At 36.4% G+C, this 25,874-nt stretch overlaps 1 protein-coding gene across 1 annotated transcript in view; it reads right to left on the bottom strand.

The window, feature by feature from the left end:
- REV3L (REV3 like, DNA directed polymerase zeta catalytic subunit) overlaps positions 1-25,874 on the bottom strand; it is a 253,112-nt gene that overhangs the window by 82,183 nt on the left and 145,055 nt on the right. Inside the window, 4 exon segments of the mRNA XM_021008089.2 lie at positions 350-1,290; positions 9,412-13,600; positions 15,895-16,037; positions 23,638-23,875. Of these exon segments, the coding sequence (XP_020863748.1) occupies positions 350-1,290; positions 9,412-13,600; positions 15,895-16,037; positions 23,638-23,875 (5,511 nt within the window).

Genomic DNA, 25,874 nt, shown 5'->3' with positions numbered 1-25,874 from the left:
CCCCTAATAATTTTGTTCACCTCAGGGTGGGGCTTTCTATTTTTGTTTGTATCTCTGGTGTTTACCACAGTGCCTTCCAAATAGTAGTTACTTAATAAATGGGTTCATTGAAAATCCTTGGTCCTCTTGCACAAAAATTATTTCTCATTTGAATGAATGCATTAAGATTTCAATAAATATTTTATAAGTCACTGAATAGTAACAGAAACATAAATCATAAACTTATAGTTTAATTCAGTGGGTTAAATTCTATGAAAAACTACTTTTGATACTCATTAGATAAGATATGTTATTATAGTCTTATCCATTGCAAGAAATATTGGGGCATACTTTTTTGTTTCAAACTTACCTCTTGATAAGGGACTAATATCAGTTGCTTCGGGTAGCATATCGAGACGTCTTCTCTGTATGATAGGTGTACTATGAAGGCAATATGAATCACATTTTCCATTTTTTGCTCTAAATTGACAGGGAGACTTAGTTTGAGTCTCCTGGGCCTCACTGTGGGGGCTCTCCTGTATGCCATTTTTAGCTGGTTTTGGGAAGTTTTCCATAGGGAGGGAACTCAGTTCTTTTGGTGATGGGTTTGTATTGTGCATCTTACAGGACTTGTCATCTACATCTAACAGCTTGGAATCTGGGGATGCTGCTTGTTGCCAGGGAGGAAGTACTGGAGAATCTGGGGAACTATAACTGACATAATAATCATCATCCTCATCTTCATCTTTTTCAGGCTCTCCTGACGAAGCCACAAGTGGCAGTGTCTGACTTTCAACTGTAGCTCTACTACATTCCATGGAATTAACCTCTGAGACTTGTGTACTAAGCTCAGAATTACACAAGTCTTCCTTAATCTCTGTTGTAGAAGGGGCTACATGTAAGACAATATTATTTTGGGGAGGCACTACAGATCTGTCATCTTGGTTAACTGGATAGCCTAAATTTTCAGTGTTTTTTACCATTTCAATTTGCTCAGTTTTAGGTAGTTTCTTGGAACGTTCATACTCTTCTTTGGCTTGAAGCCATGTTTGAACCAGTTGGGGGCTTGGGGCACATTTACAAGGCATAATCACAATTTTTTTATCTTCTATAGTTTTATGGCTATTGTTTGATCCTTTATTGGCCACTGTCTGACCATTACGAGGTGGTGATCCTGGTCGTGGATTCTGAGTCATTGCTGAGAAAGCTGTTTTCCACAGTCTCAATCCTTCAAGTGAAAAGTCTCCTTCAAATTCAGCCAGATCATTTGGAAGCCTGGTTTCTACCATGAGAAGTCGTCCTCCAATCTCCCTGAAATGAAAGCATTTTAGTGTTCTGCCTTAAAGGAAAATATTAAAAATTTTCATTCTGTACCTACTGGGATGAAATCCCTCATACACTCAATGCACCCCTCCAAAAATTTCAATTTCTACTCAGATATTCTAAAGAGTCTGCATGATTAATATGCTTTTCAGTTCTCAATATAGGTATATAGATATTGGCTACGGTCCCCTACAAAACATCATCTGTTCTTCAGGGAAAGACAGTGGTTGTATTGCAGTATCCTTATAATTTCCCAAATAATTTATATGATTTGTCTACTTAAATTTAAAAACTTCTGAGGAAATGGGCTACCACCAAATAGAAGGTTCAGCATCAGGTTCCTGCTACTGCTTGCTTTAGCTATTTTTTCATTTATCAACTAGTGCTTAAAAAAAAAAAAAGGAAATTTCTTAGATCACTGCCAGCTTTTACATATAGGTTTTCCCTACTCTTCTCCCTTCTCTAGTGGTGACCCCCTTTTCAAGCCCTCTTAATGATTATCTATCCACTACACCTAATCAGTTCACTTGTATTATGCAGAAGGGAATTTTAGGATTTAGTGTATGAAGTAGAGGTGTATTATAGTTTCAGATTACTCAGAGAACTTAAGAGTTGGAAGAAACCTTGGGTGAGTCCAATGTTCTGCCCAATTCAGGAAATCCATATGACTTTATAAAAGTTTCTACCTGGTGTCCATAAACTTGCTTTAAAAAAATATATATCTATATTTTGACATAATTTGTTTCCCTTGTAATCCTACGTATTTTATTTATATATTTAAACACATTTTTCTGAGAAAGGCCCATGGGCTTTATCAGGTTGCCAAAGGAGTGCGTGGCACAAAAACGAGTTAAGAACCTCTGCATTATGGCAACCTCTGCTTAAATATCTTCAGTGATGGGGATCTAGTTCACGACTAGAGAGTAGTCTGCTACTCTCTCTATATAGCAGAGAGCCTGCTTCCACTGTTGAGAAGCAATAAATATTTTTAATACTTTTTTTTCCCCTTCTTATTCTGGACTGCTCTCCTTGTCCAGTTCTATCTAATTTCTAACCATATTCAGATTCCTTGCTCAAATTTCAGCTTCTTCATGGAGCTATTCTTGATTGCTCTGGCTAGAAGAAATCTTGCTCCCTCTTCTTAAGTACCATAGAGCTTACTCTATTTTAACATTATATCATGTATGTAATACATGATAAAGTTCCTTTCATCACCTTTTGTATAAGTCTTTTAGACTCTTTCCTGTCCTGGTCTGAATATACTCCATTGATTCTACCCCAAGCTTCACTGAATATAAATTTTTTCGTTTTCTTTTTGGCCTGAATGCAAGGTCAATGGTTTTTGGCTTCAGATCCCATCTTGTGCTCTGCACATAACATAATCTAACTATGGTTTTTGTGTGGCAATGGTAAGGGAAAATTTTGGTAGATTTAGTTCTGTCTTTCACTTTTTTTGAAAGACAGCGATATAGGTGAGTTGATAGATATGGCTTAGGAGTTAGGAAGACCTGGGTTCAAGCCCTACCTTTGAAATGTATTGTTTGTGTTTGTGAGCAAGTTACTTAACCTCTTAATAACCCATAAATTTTCTTATAACTTTAAGTGCAGAGAAGGTGCTGATCTATGTTAGAAGAGGAAATCTCTCATCAGGAGTTCCCTATGCCAATTAAATCACATGTCTAGTCCAAGTGCATTTTATTTTACTGGTTTCTGTCTTCTTCCCACAAACTTTGTTCTTAATTAATTTCTAGTAGGCTGTTCAACTCAGCTTCTCTATTCTAGATCAACTCATTTTACATATACCTAACCTTATAAACTCTTTTTGCATAGTTTTCTTTCATGGTGCCTACTCAAACCAAGTGACTCCTACTGATCTTTGTACTTCCGAATATGATTCCTGACCATGTGATAATATCTTTTATTATGCATCTTCTCTTGGGCAATTCTTCTTGAAATCTCAGAGTTAGAAGAAATGGAGCAGCCCTCTGGCCCAACCCGTACCTGAAAAAAAAAACCCATTGCAATCACATGACAACTGGTCTCTAACTTTTGCTTGAAGACTTCCAAAATGGGAAAGGAAGATCTATTATTTCCCTGTGTGGTCCAGTTCAAAATATATAGTATTTGATTAGTGATACAAAACCTGAGTGCAGGAGCGAAAGAGAAGAAGGCTGAATATACAGATCTGGCAGTCATATGAACAGAGATTATAATTGAACTCATGGGAGTTGATGAAGTCACAAAATGAGAGACTACAGAGATATGAGGACATAGAAAAGAATCTGAAGGAACATCAACAGTAAAGGGGTGTGATATGGCTGATGATCTAACAAAGGAAACAGATTAAGCAATCTAATTGGACAGATAGGAAAGGAAACAAAAGGGAGCACTGTTACTAAAACAGAAGCAGGTATCCAAGAGAAGAATGTAGTCAACAGTGTTGAATGTTGCAGTGAGGTTAAGGATGAGGACTGATAAAAAGATATAAGATTTGGCAATTAGGAGTTCACTGGTAACTTTGGAGATGGCAGTTTCAGTTGGATAAGCTCAGAATCCTAACTGCAATGGGATGAGGAGTGACAAGAGAAATGTGATGGCAATAAGTACAGACAGTTTCATCTAAGAGTGGCTGAGAAATGGAGGAGAGATATAGGATGAGAATTAAGAGTTGATGGTACAGTCTAGTGAAGTTTTTTTTTCTCTTTCATTTAGTACTGAATAATAGCAGCTGACACTTATATTGTCTTACATTTTACATTCATTATTGCAGATTTTTCACAGAATTTCTAAGTTGAAAGGGACATTGGTGGTCACCTAGTTCAACTATTGCTGAAAAAAACATTTTCTCTGCTACATATTCAATAAGTGGTTATTCAAGCTTTACCTAAAGACCTCCAATGAGGGTCTACTGACACAATCCATTCTACTTTTCTACAACTCTGTTAGGAAGTTCTCTTTATACTACATCAAAATTATCCTTTTAAAACTTCCACTCATTCATTTTCTGCCCTCTGTGGCCAGAAAGAACAAGTTAAATCCCTCTTTCACGTGACAGAACTTCCAAAACTTGAGACAACTATCATGTACTCCCTGGGTCTTCTCTTTTCCAGGCTAAAGATCCCTAGTTTCTTTAGCTGGTCCCCTACAGTAGGAATTCAGGGTCTTTCATCATCTTGTTTGAACTTCTCTTACTACTCTCCAGTTTATCAATGTTTTCTTGTTAAAGGTTTTTTGGTTTTTTTTTTTTAAAGGATTGGGAGGATGTGGTCATGTATGTGGGCAGGAGAGAAGCAATCAGTGGATGGGGAAAGCCTGAAGATTATAGAAAGAAAGGACATGATTATGGGAACAACTTGCTGGAGAAGATGGAAGAGACTGGGATTAAAGATGTAATATAAGAGAAGTAGATCTTGGTGTGGAAAATCTAGACTTCAAAGACTGGAGCAAAAGAAAATACAATAGGGGACAATTTTAGGAAATTATGAAATACAGAGAAGTGGAGAAGAGGGAGTTTGTGACAAATGATGCTGATTTTCTTTGATAACTAAAAACTGTAAGACATCAGCTCTTTCCCTGAAATCATACTAAATCCTCAGATGTAATGCAAAGACTTCCTGTCTTCTACTTTTACTTATAAGAATTTGTCTTTTAATCAGTACTTGAAATGAGTGAAGAACAGCTACTCAACATTTTTTTTTTTTGCTTTTTGGTGAGGCAATTGGGGTTAAGTGACCTGCCCAGGGTCACACAGCTAGTAAGTGCCAAGTGTCTGAGGTCAGATTTGAACTCAGGTCCTCCTGACTCCAAGACCAGAGCCTTGTACACTGCACCAAATAGCTGCCCCTAGACATTTTCAATAAAATAGTCATAGAATCACAAAATCTTAGAGTTGGAAGGAGTCTTGGAGATCATCTGGTCCAGCCCCTATTTGAATAGAAATCCTCTCTATCTCTAAGACATGGCCATCCAACCTCTAAGCAAAGATTTCCAGAGAAACGTAATACCTCCATAAACAGCTGATTCTACTTTTAGAGAACTCTAATACTCTTGAAGGACATTTACTCTTTAATTCAAATTTTTTAGAATTTTTCTCTCAGATACCATATGCAAATCAACTCTTACACCCTCCCCTGCCAGAACTTGCATTTTCCTGTAGTGACTGCCTGAAATGCCCTCCCCTCACCTTTTAGAATCTCATTTCCTTCAAAATCAGCTCAAGTGTCACCTACTATATGAGGCCTTTTCTAATCCCCCTAGCTACTAGTGCATCCCAAATTACTTTGTATTTACCTGTATATTACTTGCATTTATTTTTATGTGTATATGCCGTTTCCATGGAGATGGGCAGCATGGTACAGTAGAAAAAGCACTGGAAGAGGCAGATTACAGGGACAGGAACAGGGACTGGACTTATGATTGCATAGATGTAAACAATGAGAGGACCTGCTCTGTTACTCACTACTTATTTGAACTTGGGTACGTCATTTAACCTTTGTACGGCTCAGTTTCCTCATCTATAAAACAGGGAGTTAGATGAGATGTCAAAGGTCCCTTCTAGCTAAAAATGTATGACCTTGAGACAGAATGTAAGTTCCCTGTAGGCAAGAGCCATTTTCTTTTTGAATCTGTATGTCTAGAGCCTAGACCTTAGTGCTGAATTTCTAAAATATAGGAAGCATTTGATTAATGCCTGTTGATTTACTGATTGAATTTACATAGCCCCATTAAGTTTCTTACATAGTAATAGATTAATTCCCATTATATTTCTTTTACATCAAACAATTTACTCTTAGTTTCTTAGATTAAGAATTAATATGCTTGGTAAATATCCTTGCTATTAAGTTTCAGTACAATGGAGGTACCAAAACCTCAAGTAGAATTTCCTACATAAGCAATTCCTCTAAAATTCAGACTTCTATTGCATAGACAGATCTTTCCTATAAGCTGTTAATAAAATGTCAATGAGGAAGGCATGATGATAATTCGTTCTTGAAGACGGGTTTCTTTGTGAGCTGGAATAAGACATTCACAATGAAGTCTTTGCTCAGGGCTTTGTTTTTTTAAAAAAATGAAGAATACCCTTGTTTATTTTTTAGTTCCTATATCCCCACTTCCAAAGTAAACTGTTTGAGAGAAGTTTTGCTGTATTTTCTAATGGTTTATTGTTTGTCTTTGCTCACTACTAAATTCTCTTCAAACTCTCCAAAGTTTCAAATTTCAGTTCTTGATACTGTTCTGTATTTAGGACTTAGAGATGAATGTTTTGGCAAAATTAACTCATACAATGTACATGTCTTATTTTTGTTGATTACTATATATCTAAACATTCTTGTAATGTACTGGTTTTTGAAGCTCACTAGAATGTTGCTTCCTTTCTACCTTATGGCTCATTTTGATTAATTTTGCATTTATGCATTATGTAGCTAGTCAGTTTTATCATGAACTTGTATGGATTGTGTTTGTACACCTTCTGCTGTATTTATGCATGCCTAGCTAGTCAATTTTATCATGAACTTGTGTGGACTACGTTTGTACGCCAAATCTTGATTTTTGTTATATCCTTAATTTAGTTATATCAATGACAATAGATTACTTTACATGTAAGAAAGATCTCCACTAAGACATTAACACGTGACCAATACATTACTACTTGGATGAATAGGCTAAGAGGACTACATTTGGTTCATGTCAATATTATCTGACGATCAACTGTTAAGGCTCATTGTGAAGTAAATTTGAACTGCAAGGAATATTCCCAAGAGCCCTTTTTTCTTGTACATTATACTTTGTGACCAGACATCAGTCCTAGCATAGTCTCTAGGGAAACCAAAGCAAATTTTTCTCTGTAGTGAACATTTACAAGACTATGTCCCACTGTTTACAGTAAGAAAAGACTGTATAGATAGTTTCTATTTCCTTACTGATAATTTTGAGGATAGTAAGATCAAAAGGTCAGTCTATTCATATAATATAAAGGGCTCCACAATTCTGAGCCAAACAGACCAGCAGTTGCTGCAGAACCAAATAACTGGAAACAAAAATAAAACTCTTTTAAAAAGAAGTGTGTCATCTCTGTGTCAAAAGTTATATGGAGTTGAGACAGAGGGACCATGTTGGAGGAAATAAGAGTACATAGACCTCTTCCTGTATGTTACCCGGCATTCTTCTTCACACAGAAAAGTTGTGTGGGAAGGTGCTATTAGGGATGAAGAGGGATAATCAAGTATACACTGAGGTATTCAAATACATTATAACCACAAATGATTTGAAAAGTAGTTCTGAAAGTTCCTACTAGTCCTGTATGAGATGTCTTCAGTAGCTTTATTTCCTTCCATACTCAACATCTAGTACTTGTCATTAAGAAGCAGAAGTACTGCAATAAAGGGAGGTAAGAACTGGACTCCCAGCTCATCAATCTTTATCATCATCCTCACTCTCTTCCTCATCAAATGACATTTATTTAGTGCTTCAAGATTTGCAAAGTACTTTATAGACAATATCTCACAACTCTTTATTATTAACCATATTTCTTATGTACTACATGAGGAATTATATATGTCAGAGGCATAAGTTGAGGCCAGTTTTGCCTTTTTGTCTAGAGTAATTTATACTATTCAAGTCTAACAGCAGAGTAAACATTTTTTATTTTTATCCTTTATAAAAGGACCAAGACTGGTATTTAATTGATCTTAATATTGACCAGAGAAGGAAGCATGGTATACAGAATCGAGGGCTCAGCTTTGTGGTTAAACAAGAAGTGGTTTCAAGTCCCACCTCTGACACATACAGGCTGTTCGATCCTGGGCAAATGACTTAAACTCTTAGTGCTCTAGGTCTCTCTCCAAGACTCTATGTTGAAGAATAGCAGACAACCTGTAGTGGTGCACTTTCCTTTGTCAGGAGTAATGGAATCACAGGTCTGGACCAAAAAAATAAAATAAACAAAAATAAACAAAATGTAGCATGTACCATTGTAATACTGAATTGTGAAGCATTAAATCTGCTAAAAAATGAAAGAATGATAGGTATCGAGCCAGATGGGAACTTAAAGACATCTAGTCCAACCCTTTCATGATATGGATGAGGAAACTGAGGCCCAGGGAGGTTAAGGTGACTTGTCCATGGTCAGAAGATAGTAACTGGCAGAGGTAGAATATGAACCCAGGTCTTTTGGTTTCAGAACCAATGCTCTCTGCAATGTTCCATCAAAGTGCTATAGAACTGTAAAGAACTGATATTAATAATAAATGTTATAATTAATATTTCATTTGTATTCTGTGTATCACACCTCACTATGTAGTACTAAATATGGGTCCAACACTCATTACATATATTTTTATATATCATACAAATAAATTAATCTGACTACATGTAGTATTCAGTAATCCCCAGAGTTGTGAATGCTCATAAAAGCATTATTTTTTTCATTCAATGAGCATTTGCTAAGCAAAAGAACACGAGGAATTATTATAAAACATGGGGAAGCTAGGTGGTACTAGCAGATAGAGTACTGGGCCTGCAGCCAGGAGGATGTAAGTTCAAATCCAGTCTCAGACACTTCTTAGTTTTGTCACTCTAGGCAAGTCACTTACCCCTATTTGCCTCAGTTCCTCATCTGTAAAATGAGCTAGAGAAGGAATTGGCAAACGACTTCAGTATCTTTGCCATGAAAACCCCAAATAGGGTCACAAAGAGTTGGACGTGACTGACTAAACAACAATTATAAAACATCCATTGTGCTGATTATCTGCATAGCATTTGGAAATTTTCAGTCATATTTCATAATTCAGCATTAGGATGATACATGCTTATATACTGTTTCAATTTTTATTTTTTGATCCAGACTCATCACTTAATCAGTGTGGGTACTCCTGACCAAGGAAAATTCTCTATAAATACAGTGGGCCAGGGTGCTAGGCTCTAGGAATACAGAAACAAAAATGAAATAGCCCCTTTCTTCAAAGTCCTTATGAATACTATTCATAGTGATAAGGTTAAAAAGACTGAAATAAGGAGGCATACATCAAATGACACTGGATGTGATGCTATACATTACAGTTATGCATGTGTTTAAATAATGATTTTTTTAAAAAGGCATCATCATATTACCTGGGTTTTTCTGGTGCATCAGAAGGATTACTGCAAAATGGTTCTTGGTAAGTAGTTTCTGCAAGGTCATGATCTAATAAAGTTGCCATAATTTCTTCCCGACTTGGTGGGGACATAAGTGGTTTCAGAATATGAGCAGTTCGAGGTGTGAAATTACCATTTTTGGATTGTGAAGGAGAGCTGGTAGATCTTGGTGAACTATCTGGAGTTGGTGTTAACATCTCATTATTTCTTGAAACATATAGTTCTAAGTCTTCTGAAGCTGCGTCTACAAGTTCACCATCTGGAGATGATAATATTGCAGTAAAAGAGGTATTGATGGAATCAAGAGACTGTCCTGTTTCAAAAGAAACTTCTTTTTTAGTGTGGCTTTGAATCCAGTCTGAATCGCTTGGCTGTGGAAGGCTAAGAAACACTTCTTTGCTTACTGAATTCCTAGTCAATATGGATTTCTCATTTACACAGTCACCTGACTGCTGGACAGAGAAGGAATCCATTATTGAATTAGATCGAGAAGGGTGTAAACTGTTTTTCCACTGATTATGCCGATGATTCTCATTGTTTTCTATAGGTTGCTTATCAAAAAGTTCAGGACTTAAAGCACTAGATCTAATCCACGAGGTTGGGTCAGCTGAATGATGCTTGTTTTCATCACAGTTTTCATTATCATGACTTAAAAACTCGTTTTCAGTAGTTTGTGTAGGAAAAAGATCTTGAACTGCATCACTTAAAAACTTCTGTGGCAAGTTCTGATCAGCTGGGACAAACTGACTTCCTGAATAGAAACTGCAAAATCCAGTTTGCCCTATGGTATTAATATCAAAATTATAATTATGTTCAGGTGACAAGCTATCTTCAAGTGAATAACAACTTTCAAAACCTGGATCTGAGAAAAAGACGGGACTATCATCAGAAACTGAATGGTCTATTTGACCTGTGTTCTGTAAATTCAAAGAGTCTAATTTTAAAAGTTTTGGGATTTTTTCTTTAGGTTTTGTAGTTCTTGGAGTTCGAGGTTTTCTTGGAGATGTTACTGATCGTGATCTTTTGGCTGCTTTATTAGGCTCCAGAGAAGAAGCACTTCTGTTCAGTTGAGGTTTACTTGACAATGGGTCTTGCATAACATGTGCATTTTGTGCTTTCTGCTGTCTTTTTTGGAGTAATTCTTTCAGAACTGCTAATCCAGACTGTCCTTCCCCAAATGCAGCTGCTGATACATTTCGATTTTTACACTGAGAAAGCGCCTTGGTTTGCGAAATTGCTTCTGACAGAGATCGTTGCTTTACTCTTTCAGGTTTGAAACTGGACATATCCAAAATAAATCCCCTCTGGTTTTGCTCCCATGCTATTTGTTTTATTGGACTTCTCAAGGAAGTTACAAAACAGCTATTAGGCAACTGAAGAGATCCATGGTTTTCTTCAGAGGTTATATGTATAGGGGAATAAGGATCACTGTGCTTTGATGGTTCTGGCATGCAAACAATGTGCGGTTGACTATCTTTGCAATGCAAAAAATCAGGGGCATGTAGCTGATCTGATTTTATTGAATCTAAGGAGCTATGATGTTCATTTAATTTTGTCACAGATGACAAAATTTTTTTGTGTGAATTTGCATTTTCTTCTGTCTTTGTAGACATCATACCCAAAGATAACTGTGTATTCTGTGCTACCTGAGAAAAATGGTTGGAAAGGTCAAATATATTACTTTGAATCAAAGTTGACTCCTTTATGCTATAAACAGCACTTTGATTATGGGACCTTTGAGCATTAATTTTTGATAATTCTTTTCCAGGACCTAAAGGTGTAGAAACTACTGATGAACATAAATCATCTTGTAGAGAAGAAAATGCTTGCAAATCTATGGATTTCTTATTTTCCAAGGAAGAAGGAAAACAGCCTGGTGACTTCTGTTGTACATTAACTATTGAGGGGAATGGAGTTGAGAGGGGATGTATGGTAGCAGGGCCAGGCCCAGATACATCTTTCTGTTTATGAAGTGACTCAGAACCTCCAAAGTTGCTTGAGATCTCAGAGAGATCCTGGTGTTTTAGTACAAACTTAACTTCAGCACTAGTTGGTGTGTTTATTTTTTCATCTTTAAATGTTATGTGCTTTCTTGGGGTGCTGCGTTTATCACTTGTTTTTTGTTTCTGCTTCGCTCTAGGTTTCTTCCTTCCATCCTCTCCTGGCTTACGAGTTTGAGTTCGTTTATTCCTTTTCTTAGTAACTACAGAGGGATTAACAAGTTTTGTTTTTGATCTCTTAACCTGAGCTTTTGTTCGACTATTTTTTCCCACACTGGAATTAATAATCTTGCTGTTATATATATTAGGACCCTTAAAAAGCAATGCTTCTTTATCTGAAGCAGCTATAATTTCTTCAGCTCTTGGATCTGTGGGAGACCAGCAGCGAGGTGGAGAAGAATTCACGGGACTTGTGCTTCTCTCAGAAAGAAAACCAAGTTTAGACATAACGTCACTGTAATTCAAGTCACAGTCTTCAGTTTCAGCATTATAAGATGGTGAGGGAGGAGAAAGAATAGTATGTGACCGTTTTTTCCTAAAAGACAACGTTCTTTTGATATTTTTATTATTTGTCTTCTGTTGTTTACCAGTTTTTTTCTTTGCTGACTTATGTTTTGCTTTCCTTCTATGACTTTTCTTTGGTGTTAATGGATAAATGGGGTATTTGGTTGCAGGGGAGTCAGGAACTTTTGGCCAAAAATCCTTCAAAGGTGCAAGCTTTTTATACAGGTCCATTTTTTCCTCTGTAAGTATTACCTGTTTCTCTTTACAATCTATTTTTCCTAGCTTAACAAGCATATTTTTTCTCCCTCTAAATCTATTAATAATGATATACTTAATAATGACAGGTGGCAGTTTTTTAGACATTTTCCTCCGCTTTCGAGATTTCAGTGATCCATCTAAACTTTCACCAATCTCCATGGACTGAGGTAGGCTAATTTTTGAGTTGTGTGTGACAAAGCTTGACTCACTATCTTCAGTCTCATAATTTACTTTACGTTTGGCTCTAAGTGTGTATTTATTTCCAAAAAGTCCAAAAGATTGCTCAGATTCCAAAGTTCCATCTCCAAAGTGACAGTCAACACAACTATCAGCAGGGGTTTTATTTTCAAAGGCTTCATGAGCAACTCTAATTACATCACTGGATAGAGCATCATCTTTCTCAGAATTAGTACTACAAGAGTTACCCTGCATATAACAACCTTCCTTTGTGGACCCAATATCACTGATACTGGTAGAATTCTCCTGATGATCTATAAGTTTCTTTTTACTTAGCTTTAACCGGGACTGTTTGTTGCCAGGTTGCAGTTTATATGTTACAGGGGATAGTTTTTGTGGCCTACTAAGACAATTAGAAAGAACAACACTTGGAAAAAACATATAATGTGCTGCTTGCTGGCTGAGGCTTGGTTTTTCAGTCTTATGTTCTTGAAATTCTTCATACCTAATTTTAAGTTTATTGATTCCACCTTCATTATTGGCACTTTCTACAGAATGCACCACAGTTCTACTCTCCCCTGAGCAAGACACTAATTCACAATTTTCAGTTAATGATGAAGGAAAAAAATTATTTAGAGCTGTGCTGCTACCTTTCTCAGTTCCTTCAGAGGACAGCTTATTTTTTGAGTGACTCAAATCAGAAAAGTTGAAGTTTTTTCCCAACGTACTTTCACTAATGTGGCGACTCACATGCATAAAAGAAGCATCCTTTTCTATCTTCCTAATGCTGGTATACTTTCTACTTGGTATTTGTCTATTTAAAGATGAAATATCTTCTTCATAGTCAAATATACTACTTTCACAGGAAGAAACTGCAAAGATTTCTTTCTTACTACTTTCTTTATGAGAGTTTTCAGAATGGACAGTACTGCTTAAAGATCCTGGGTACTTCATGGAGTAAGTGCTTTCATTTGTAAGAGAATGGACTGTGTGGTCAGGTCCTGTCTCTATGTTGTTTGGCTGTGAAAGGTCTTCCATTAAATCCTCCTTATTCAAAACATGGGAAGAAAGGGCACTTGTGTGTTTACATGGAAAGGTAATTTTAGCAGAAGATGGGGGTTCTAATGTAGCAGCATCTTTGTGAAAGATGGAGGTCTTAACTGACATTTTGCTTGTTGCAATAACAGAGGAGTGAGTTCGGGAACTTTCATTATCCAATGGATTGTCTGTAACAGAAAATAAGTTAATTATTTTAAATTATCCCTCTTTCTAAAGATCTCCTTTAAAATACCTTTTCACATCAAGATACAATCATCATGAAAGGAAGAACCACACAAAATCAAACACTTATGCTAACAATTACAATGCACATCAAAAACAATCCACTGTTAAGAAAAATTGAAGATCAGAAATTATTACAATATGTGTAAGAAGACAATACACCTCTAATATTTTCCTTGTACCTAGAATTATATTTTCCTCTTTTCTTATCAAAGGCAGTATGGTGGCACAGTGGACAGAAGGCCTAGCCTCAGAGGCAGGAAGACCTGGGTTCTAATACAAAGAGTCTGTTTGACCCTGGGCAAGGCACTTACCTTTTCAGGGCCCCTAGGAAGCTCTGCAAGATTCAATTACAGAAGAGTTGCTAATCTGCATTTGTGGAAGGAGTTAGTTTTCTTCTTTATACTGATGAAATCAGAAGATTAGAACCTCTCCTTCCTCCCTAATGATATTTTACATTTACCTAACATAGAAGGTTTAAATGGTAAATTTTGTTTTATGACTGTCTCCTAATTACTTTTTTGTTTTGTTTAGTTGTGTCTGGCTCTTTGTGACCCTAATTGGGGTTTTCTTGGCAAAGATATTAGAGTGGTTTGCATTTCCTTCTCCATAAGATAAAGGCAAACAGAGATTAAGTGACTTGCCTAGGATCACAGAGCTAGTGAGTGTCTGAGGCTGGATTTGAACTCAGGTCTTGCTGACTCCAGGCCCAATACTCTATCCACTGAACTACCTAGCTGCCTCCTAATTACCTAATTACAACAACACCAAAACCAACCAACACCAACAACAGATAATACCTCACAAAGGTCAGCTTCTCCTCAATGTGCAGCATTCTCCTACCTCTACCCTCTCAAAAGTGTGAATATGCTCAGAAAATGTGAACTAATTTTAACATTAAGAAGGTAAACCTGCTAAACAATTATCACTCAAACCTTACCAAGGACAAGAATAAATTATTTTTTATTATTTGTCCTTTGGGCTCATTGTTCTTCATTGACCACTTAATTAACATGCTTACATCCTACTGGGTAGCCAACATGAACATACAAAATGAATATAAGACAATTTGAGGGAGAGGGCAGAGTAGTTGGGAGAGGGGTCAGAAAGGGCTTCATGTAGAAGGCAGGGCTTAGGCTGAGTTTTGAAAGAAACAAGATTCTACAAGGTCCAACTGAGGAAGGAATGCATTCCAGGCATGTGGGAAAGCTGGTGCAGAGGGCACATAATTAAAAGCAAGCTGTGTTAAATCCTATCATCCTAATTTTTTTCACCCTAATTTGGGGATTAGGAAAATGGGGGGTGGGGGGAGGTGAGCAAAAATATTTCTTTTACCCATGAAACTTAAAATCAATTTAGTCCTAATACAAATTTGCCTCTTTGCATTATTATTTCAAACAGAAGAGAAATTTTGTGTTTTGGGAAGGGAATATGAGTAGGCTATTTTTCTTGTTTCCTTTCTGAACTACATGACCATAAGATCAGATACCTCGAGTTGGAAGGGATCTCAGAGGTCATCTAGTCAAGTTTCAGATTATTTTTGGGGAGTGGGGGTGGGGAAGTTATTTACATGGTTACAATCATTTTGTATACTATTTTTCTGGCCTAATTTATTTAATCTGCACTATTTCATACAACTTTTCCCATGCTTCTTTGAATTCTTCCTTGTTTCTTATGGCACAGTAATATTCCATTATATCTATGTACCAAAAATTGGGGTAAGCCATTCCCAATCAATGATCCTTTAACTTTATTTCCAGTTCTTTGCTATTGTTAGCTCCTACAGAAAATGCTGCTATGCATATTTTGGGACTTTTCTTTCTGTCTCTGACCTCTTTGGAGTACAGGATATCATTTAATTCAACCTCCTCACTTTACAGATAAAGAAACTGAAGCCAGTGGAGGTTGAGTAACTTGCCCCAAGGTCAAATAGGCAAAGGTAGGATTTGAACCCATGTCCTCTGACTCTTGAGCCAGGGATCTTTCCATTCTACCAAGCTGAAAGTACACAAAGTCTATGAAATGTAATCAATGCCTCAGAAAATTATATACATTTAAGAAATAAAGTGTCAGGTATTCAATCTCTTCCAAAAGAAATATATTCAGGAGATAGAAGAAATGTATACAAGACAATCTGTACCTTTCAAAAACCATATTATAAGCTTGGTGTCTTAGTGCTAAAGTCTAAGATTTTTTTTCTTAAAGTCAGCAAACTTTAAAAACAGCTTTGTTCACTTACCACTGTTTTCATCTGCTGTTCCGTCTAACTGAGGTATAGAAAGATTAGCCAGAAGCAAATTGTTACCACTCCATTCCATTTCTTCCTCTGAAGAAGAATCCTCCTCTTCAGTTGAACTTCTATGGATGTTTCTGCATGGTATTCTAGAGAAGATTAAGATTTATTCATCAGTATGACCATAGGAAAAAACATTTACCCTTGAGACTTACATAAAATAATTTACCATACTTGAAGATAGGTTACTGCAATTCAATAAAAAAAATATGAAAATTTTAATTTCTAAAATAAATGGGGATATCTTCCGTGAATTTCTTTTGCTGTACTTGCATGTTTATTGTAATCATCTTAAATCAGCTCTAATAAAATATACATGAATGTTTTCTGAAAGCAAAACACAAACTGAGATAAATTTTTTAAAAAGATATTATTTTATTTCCCCCCAATTACATGTAAAAACAATTTTTAACAATTTTTAAAAGTTTTGAATTCCAAATTCTATCCTTCTCTCCTTGCCTCCCCCTTCCCTGACACAGTAAGAAATCTGATATAGGTTATACATATGCAATCATGTAAAATATATTACCATATTTGTCATTTTGTGCAAGAAAACTTGAACCAAAAAAAAAAAAAAGAAGAAAAAAGTAAGTGAAAAATAATATACTTCAGTCTGTATTCAGGTGCCATCAGTTCTTTCTCTGGAGGTGGATAGCATTTTTCAGATGATAAATCTTTTTAACAATTATATTTTAACAGCTATCCATCTTATGCGTATTGATTCTTTACTATAATAGCAAAAACATTATAATCCACTACAGCAGAAATACAGCAGTCTATAAATACTCATCAGGGTGTTGTTATATGCTCAGTCAAATGTGGAGTTGCATTATCTGTATGTGGTAGAGCAAACTACATTTGCCTAGACCAATAATCCTCAAATTTGTGGGTCATATATGTGAATGCCATCATGGGAGAGTTCTAAGGGAATAATAGCTGAAAAGTTCATCTGGTATAAGTTCAACTCAACCCAATGCTCTTACCTACCAAAATATTTCTTCAATCCCAATTCTGTATCCAGTTTGGTATCACTCTCTCTGTAATCTGCAACTTAAATAAATATACTATCTATGCCTTTATAAAGTCATTGATGCCTTTTGTGTTTATACTACAGGTATTTCAATGTTTTCCCTACCCCCACCACTCCACCAAGGACAACAACCTCTCCATTGTTACAAAAGCATTTAAACAAAACCACCAGAATAGAGACAATATGAAATATTCTGTCCCAACAGCCCTTTGCCTTCTTTTGTATGTGGGGTGAAGGGTGGGGTTGGTGGGAAGGCAGGGATGGGTAGGGAGGGGTAGAAAGGGAGCAAGATTTCCCTTCTTATCTGATCTCTGGTATCTTTACTGGTTTTTCAGTTATTCAGGGCTTAGCTTTCTTTTCATTTATGTTGTTGTAGTTATACATAGGAATACAAGCCTAGAGCTGGAAGGAAATTGAGAGGGCATCTAGTTCAACACCCTCATCTGGAAGATAAAGAAAGTAAGGCCTAAGGAAGCTAAGGGACTTTCCCAAGGTCACATACCTGGTAAATAATACAGATGGGATTTGAACCTTTGTCCTCTGCCAAGAGATTCCGTGTTCCCACACACACACACACACACACACACACACACACACACTCCTCTTCTTTCTATTTATTTTGCTTTATATCAGTTCATAAAAATCTTCCCAGGTTTCTCTGAATTCCTCATATTATCATTTCTTATTGTACAATAGTATTCAAGTACTATTACATTCATATACCACAGTTTTTCAGTCATTACCCAATGGATAGGGACCTATTTGTGCATGGCTCTTTGCTACCACAAAGAGTACCACTAGGAATATTCTGGTACATATTGGACCTTTATTTCTGACTCTGACTTCCTTGGGGTATATAACCAATACAGGGACTGCTGAGTTAAAGGGTATGGATGGACAGTTAAGCAACTTCTCTTGGATAATTCCAAACTAAATAGAACAGCTGTACCATTTCAACAGTGTGACAAAACAGTATATTAGTATAGTTATCTTCCCATAGCTCCTCTAGCATTGAATGATTACATCTTTTGTCATCTTTGCCAATTTGCAATGGCAAATGAGAAGTGAAACCACAGAGCTGATTCAATTTGTAATTTGCTTATTATTAGTGATGGATCATTTACAGTGGGCTAGTCTTACTTTTAAAACTTTGTATGTTCTGACCTCTTATCTATTGGTGAATGGCTCTTGATTTTATATTTTTATGTCAATTCTCTACATTTATCGATTACAGATTTTATTGATGAACACCGCCTTCTAATTTGACAATCAATGATTAATGAAAAGTCTTTGGAAACATTCAAACAATTTTGAATCCACCGAATAATACTAAAATATAATCACAAATTCTTCCACCTTTTCCATAAGAATAATATGAAAGACTTTTAAGAAATAATTCATAAAGATCTGGGTAAACCATATCCATAATATTCCCCTCGTTTACTAGTTTAGTAATCCTGTCAAAGAAGAAAACGAGGTTAGTTTAGCTCAACCTGTTCTTGCTGAAGCTATGTTGGCTCTTCGTGATCATCACTTCCTTTTACTATAGATTCATTACCAATCTCTTTAATAGCCAGTAGAAAGCTTTGCCATGAATCAAAGACAGGCTCAATGGTTGGCTCCATTCTTCCCCTTTGTTGGAAAATCAGGCTATTTGTTCTTCTCCATTCTGTTGTACTTCTGTTCTTAATCACTCAAATCTCTCCCCACTAATCTAGCTTCTACATAGGAGGACACCGAAGTGATTTTCCTAAAGCAATGATCTGACCACGCGACTTCCCTACTTAATTAATGGCAGTGGTGCCACATTATTTCTAGGATTAAATATAAATTCCCATTTGGTACCTTTTAAAGCTCTTCACAACCTGGATCTGTCCTAGCCTTCCTGGCTCATTAAACATTATGCCAGTTCACGAACACTAAGTACAAACACATCCACCACTTTCTTTTGATACCCAAAAATGTAGTTTATTTGGGCTGAGTGATGATTTGAACTCTTCAAGATAACCAGATGGTCTTTTTATTATCTTCTGATTTTGGCTATTAAGTACTTATTAGCCCTAGCCCTATTTGTGCTGTCCTTTCCAGTCCAAAGATTATTTTCCTTAGCAGAAAAAAAGTGAAGCAAAACAAATAATTAAGCAGGCATGTCTTCTCAGCTGTCATTCCCAACAGTAGTAACTATCATGCCTTTGATCTTCCTCTTTACTGTTCTCTTCCCTCATTCAACTACATGTCTTCCTTCTCACTGCAGTTGTTACCTTTTCTATCTTCATAACTTCATTCTTAAGAGGTTCCTGTCCCTTTTCAAGCAACGTCTTCTATGAAATTTTAGTCCTTGGGATCCTTCCTCTGAACACTTTGAAACCCACTCCCCAAATTTATGGTGCATGTCAGACTACTCTTGGCTTTCCTTTCCTTAATGACCATCCCTAAGTGATAGTAATCACTTTCTCCACAAAGTTCCTATCATTTCTCCTCTGTTGGTAGAATAAAATTTCGCCTTATTGGTTCTTCTACCTTTTGTAGGATGAAATTATTGAGGCAAAAAATTGATAGTGATCTACTTCTGGCAGAAAGACAGCATTTCAATAGATGTTTGGAAAACTAAAGTCTTCCATTAGTACTATGCTATGACTCCAAGTGAAGATTAGGATCTTTTTCTGAAATTCCTCTTCCATGTTCTGTCCAGGTGGTCTGCAGTATATCCTCCACTGACAACACTGTTTCTATTTCTAATTCCATTGGTCATTACCCAAATCTCTCCATCATGCTTCCTTCCTTTAGTTCTATGATTTTCTCAAATGAATACGTGTATCTTTTTAAAAATCATACAATGTTCTCTTCTACCCCTTTATCATTATTTTTACCTGTCTTGTTTCTTTTGACTAAGGTATCTTTTTCCAGGTCCATAATCTAGTCATGGAGTCATCTCAAATATCAGTGATACCTACAAGGTCAAATTTTCCTCCTGTTTTAAGATCTCTATTTTATCTTGCAATTACTAGCCACACTTTTTGCAATTCTGTATAGATAACAGATGCTCATTAGTCAATTGAAATTACTCTCTCTAAAATTATCAATGACCTCTTAATTGTCAAATATGTCTTTTCTCAATCCTCATTCTTTTGGAAATCTCTGTAGCATCTGACACTGTTAAAAATGCTTCCTCTCTATGTTTCAATGACATTGCTCTCTGGTGGGTTTTCTACTTCTCTTACTGTTCCTTCTCAGTCTTCTCTGCTGTCTCATCATCCATAGCACACTCCCTAACTGTGAGCGTACCTCAGAGCTTTAGGGTAGGCCTTCTTTTCTTTCTCTATGCTAATTCTGACTATATGCTGTTGTGACCTCATGCTTTCATGAGAGTTTAATTATCATTTCTATGCTACTAACTCCCAGATTGATATATCCAACCCTAGTCTCTCTCCTGAGAGCCAGTCTCATATCACCAGTTGTCTACTTGACATTTCAAACTGTATGTTACATAGGCATTTCGAACTAAGTAGGCCCCCAAAAGAATATACTATCGTTCTTCCAAAATTCACTCCTCTCCCAAACTTCCCTATTTCTTTCAAGGGCATCTATATTCTTTCAGGTGCCCATATATGCAACCTCAGGGCCATCACTGATACTTCATTCTCTCTTATCCTACATTTCCAGACATCTGCCAATTCTCGCCTTTATCTCCATGTTAACTCTCAAATCTATCTCCTGACACAGTTACCATCCTGGTTCAGGCCCCTATCACCTTTTGCTTGGCCTACTGCCATAGCCTCCTAATTAGTCTTCCTGACTCAAATCTCTCCTCACTAATCTAGCTTCTACATAGGAGGACACCAGAGTGATTTTCCTGAAGTACAGATCTGACATGTGACTTCCCTACTCAATCAACTCCAGCATTATTTCTAGGATTAAATATAAATTCCTGTTTGGTAGTTTTTAAAGCTGTTCACAACCTGGCTCTGTCCTAGCTTTCCAGGCTCCTTAAACATTATACCACTTCACAAATACTATGGTTCAACCAGATTAGCCTTCTTACTGTTCCTCATAAAGACTGCTCCATTTTCTTTCTTCATGCCTTTGCATTGGCCCCATGCCTGGAATGTACACTCTCCTTACCTCTGGCTCTTCGAATCCCTTTATATATCTATAATGTAATGAAAAAAATCATCTATTTAAATCTCCCAATCAATTTAGTTATCATCTCTAGGGCTTTAGTTGGCTGTGAAAATCTCAAAACAGCCAGCAGTTTAATATGGCTGTCACAAAAGCTAACACAGTCTCACGCTGTACTAACAGTATAATGTTCAAAACAAAGGAAGTAGTAGTTCCATTATACTTTGCACTGGTCTTACCACATATGGAATAGTGTATTTAGCTCAGAGAGTTAACTTTTGGTTACCTCATTTTTGGTGGGGCATTGGCAGTCTGGATTACATGTAAGAAAAAGTGATCAGAACTGTTCTAGAAACCATATAAGGAATAGCTGAAAAAGCAAAACAAAACTAGGGATAGTTAGCATGGCAAAAAGAAGATTTTGGAGGGGAATGACTTTTTTTGGGGATCAAATTATTTCATATAGCTAAAATGGGCAGAACTAGGTGATGCAGTATGACTGTGAGTCATGTAACACCATAGTCTCTGAAGAATTAAAATTGAGAGTCACCCAAGGGGTAACTGAAAGTCACATGTTGGGTGTACACAGACTGTAACAAGTTACCAATTTAGAATTGTTACCAATTTAGAACTGAACAAGAGAAGTGGTGTAAAGGATGTAATCAGAGAGATATATGCCTTGTAATGGGGACAAAGGAAGAGTTAACTGATGTACACAGCTCACATACTCCTTAAGATGGAATTTATGCAAAAGAGACCTTGGCTTAATAAGGAAGAACTTCTTAACAGGTGAGAAGTAGCATGGTGACAGAAGCAGCATGAAGACAAAGAGCTAGCTTTGGGGCTGGTACAGCCTGGGTTCAATTCCTGCCTCTGACAAATACTGGCTATATGTCACTGGGCTCTAGGCAACTCTTGAAGAATATAAATCACTGGGAAAATGCTAACTTACATTGGTAGTGGAAATTCCTCATTAGGAGCTTCCTATGCCCATGAAATCACAGGGATAGACATTATCCATGGCCTTCTTAACAATTACAAGTTGCCTGAAAATGGAATGGCATGCCTTGTGACTTCATAGACTTCCAGTGGGTTGGACTTTGAAAACTGACAGTCTGTTTATAGGCAAATGATCAAATACTGTGACAGGCAAACATTAAATATATGCAAGGGAAATAGGAATGTTCTGAAAAATCAACCAAGTTTCACCCCAACTCCCTAATAATATGAATATGCAGAAAAAAATAAACACAAAAATAATTTTTTTGGGGGGTGCCTAATTGGTTCCTTAATGACAGTGTCCATCACAACATATCTAGTTCTTCTGGAGAGTTTTATGGTTTTGATGCCAGCTCAACATTATCTTCTTCATTTACTCTATTCGAGCAGGAGACCCCAAATACATAAAATACTGTTTTCTAATTTTATCCCTGGCTTTATTTTCACTTGATTGGCATTGTGTTATATTGCTCAGAGACTTAGTTCCCTGACCTTTGAAGATATAATTTTACCTACTTTAGAAAGAATTAGTCTCTGATTTCCTGATAAATCTGACAACCTCCTATTGAGTATCACAACGCCCTTTTTCGAAAACTTCCTGACTCACTAAAACTAAAAAGCAATACTACTAGGTTTATAAGATTTGTTTTTAATAAATTTAAAATCTGCCTATGAATTTATAAAGATTCCTGCCTCATCCTAATCTTTTTTTGAAAGCAGATAAACCCCAATGATTTACTCAACGTCCATCAAACCCATGAGCTCTTAAGTAACACAATTTCTGTACATATTTGCAAATGATGCACTTTTTTTTAAAACGCATTCCATTTTCTTCCCAATACCTCAGAGTGACAGGTATAATGAGAGAGGCACAATCAGATTTGTATGATAAAGGTTAGGAAAATGCCAAAGTATAGGAGAAAATCAGGTTCACGCTGGGGGACTGGGAGCTGAGAAAGAAAAAAAAAGTAAAAAAGGCAGAAAAAATCATGCAAGAGGAAGAAAAAGCAAACTGAGAACATGTAAGAGAAAGTAGACTATAAAACCTACTGCTTGGCAGAAACCAAAAAGAACACTAAGAACAACCAATCTATTAGATAAACTGATTATATGATATAGCCAAGAACTGCTAGACTAATAGTTTCAGTTTTAAAACAGTGGTTTGGGCATTACTGTCAACAGAACAGTCTCTGCTGTCTTCATATTTCTATGCAAAGAAAGAATGATAATAACTAAATTTATATGGCAATTACAATTTGCAAAACACTTCACATGTTACCTCACTGCACCCTTAACAATAATCTGAAAGGTAGATGAATGAGATACATGTACTACGAGTATATATACTAGACCAACAGCATATGCCTGACATCATGAAGAATGAAGGTCATATGAGGAGGAAAATTGTTCAGAAAGAGGTCTGAAGAAAGAGAGGGCACATTAGAGTCAATGGAAGAAACAATTTGTAGTCAAAGAAAATAATTTTGAGAAAACAGAAAGTTATTACATAACGTGACTGAAATAACGAGAAAACAAATTACCTTTTTTCGGCACTATGCTCTTCAATATTGCTGTCCCACCTTTGGGACATCAGCAAACTAAGCTCCATTTCTTCTTTTTCTATTTGTGGTTCATTTTCTTCATCATCACTGTTCAGGGGATTTCTAGAGCTTCCAAAGGAAGGATGTGAAGATGAAATGCCATGTCTTTTCCCTTGATATCCATCACTCTCTAAACCAGCCAGAAGATGCACCAAAGACTCATCAGGACCGTTGCCCACTATAAAATAAAAAATAAGTGAATCTGTATTACAGTAGTTTTTATTTTCCATACAGTTCTACATTTTGAAACTTCACCAAACTTAGAACTACAAAAAACATGCAAAAAAAGTTTATCTTTGAAAAATGTGGGGGAGCCATGAATGAAGTTGAAAGAGGTTAAAAGGAGAAGACCAATGGTTTTCAAAACACACAGCCATTTATCCAGGAAATACTGCTTAGTGCGCTGGCAGTGGCAGGTGACCATTTTGCTCTGAAGCAGTTTTAAATTTCATACTCCTAGGTATAAATTTCATACTCCATACCTCAGCACTGAGATGAATGAAAAGCCTGAGGGGGTTTCTGGGTAATTAATAATCAATTTATTAATTAGGCTAGCAAATAATCAATAAATTGATGGTCAGTGGTTTCTCTTGATAACCAAAGACAAAATCATGGAGATAAATGAATGCTTCCATACCTTTGGGAAAAGGTATCTTTGGAAAAAGAGGTGCCCTTGACAGATAAAAATCAACCCTGATTGGGGAACAATTAATGAAGGGATGGGTATATTGATGAGGAGGTGGGCCAAAACTCTTCAGCTCCTCCTACTAAGAACGGGACTAGATCATGAGACTCAGCTGCCTCCAGCAATCTGGACAAAGGAATCCATCTCTACCCAGACCAGTCTGGTCGGTTTTCTCCTTTATAAGCTATGTCACCCTAAATTCTAATGAAGTGTTCCAAGGACAGAGGCTCATTTCCTAAGGGCAAGAATTCACCTAGATTACATTCTGTTCGTTAGGTCTAGGTGGGTGGAGTCCTGGCCAAAATCACAGAACATGTACCCTGAGGATTTGAGCAATCTCATCTAACAGCAATATCCTTCAGAGACTGACTGACTGACTGGCCTACAGGGGCTATTCTCCGAATGAGGAAATAAAAGAAAAAAACCTCTATCCTAATATAATAATTGGTTATTAATATAATAGAAAAATAATCATTTCTCTCAGCACCTAAAATATTTATTCCAACTTACAACCTCATTAAAAAGTTAGGACTCAAGTGTAATAAAAAACTCATAAAAGAGAACTACCGCATCATAAAAATTAGAAAATGCCCAAAAGTTCATTATAGAATCTTTTCCCTTAAGACTCAAAAGTTCCCCAGCGAAATAAGGAGCACAACAGAACTAAGTAACTACGTAGAGAAAATAAAAACATTACATATCTGGCGCTGACTGGATGCAATACTTCATATGTAATGCATTGGTTATACTGCTTTCATTACAAATCTTATTTCTTCTGATGAAAAGAAATAGGATCAATGGGTAGAAACTACAAGGAGCAGATTTCAGTAACAGCTTTCCAACAATCTTCAGTTGCTCTAAGTATTTAAGTAGATTCTGGATAACCATATGTCAGGTATAGTATAGAAGGGATAGATTTCTGTATTGCAAAGGAGGCTGAATTAGCTAACTTTTGAAGTCCTTTCAAACAGGAGTAATCAGTAAGTTTATGTTTCCTATAACAGTTTAACTAACTTCAGAGAAAAATAATCTTCTGCCTGAGTGATAAAAGGGAGTGAAAGACTAGATAGCTTTGTGGCCTCTTCAAGGGCTTCCGCTACTCATACAATGATACACAGGCATCTTAGTAGGTGTTCAAGTATATCATTAAATGTAAATTATAAAGCAAAGACTAAAAGAAAAAAGAATTTTCTACCTTTACTGCTTTTAAATCTGCCAAATACATAATATTTAACAATAACAGAAGTTTCTACTAATAGCGTAAAGTTTTTATTTTCCATACAGTTCTACATTTTGAAACTTCACCAAACTTAGAACTACAAAAAACATGCAAAAAAGGTTTATCTTTGAAAAATGTGGGGGAGCCATGAATGAAGTTGAAAGAGGTTAAAAGGAGAAGACCAATGGTTTTCAAAACACACAGCCATTTATCCAGGAAATACTGCTTAGTGCGCTGGCAGTGGCAGGTGACCATTTTGCTCTGAAGCAGTTT

The sequence above is a fragment of the Phascolarctos cinereus genome, unplaced genomic scaffold (genome assembly GCF_003287225.1).
Source record: "Phascolarctos cinereus isolate Bilbo 61053 unplaced genomic scaffold, phaCin_HiC Scaffold_5;HRSCAF=322, whole genome shotgun sequence".
NCBI lineage: Eukaryota > Metazoa > Chordata > Mammalia > Diprotodontia > Phascolarctidae > Phascolarctos > Phascolarctos cinereus.
The sequence above is the reverse complement of the archived record's forward strand: the minus strand, read 5'-3'. Positions and strand labels throughout refer to the sequence as shown.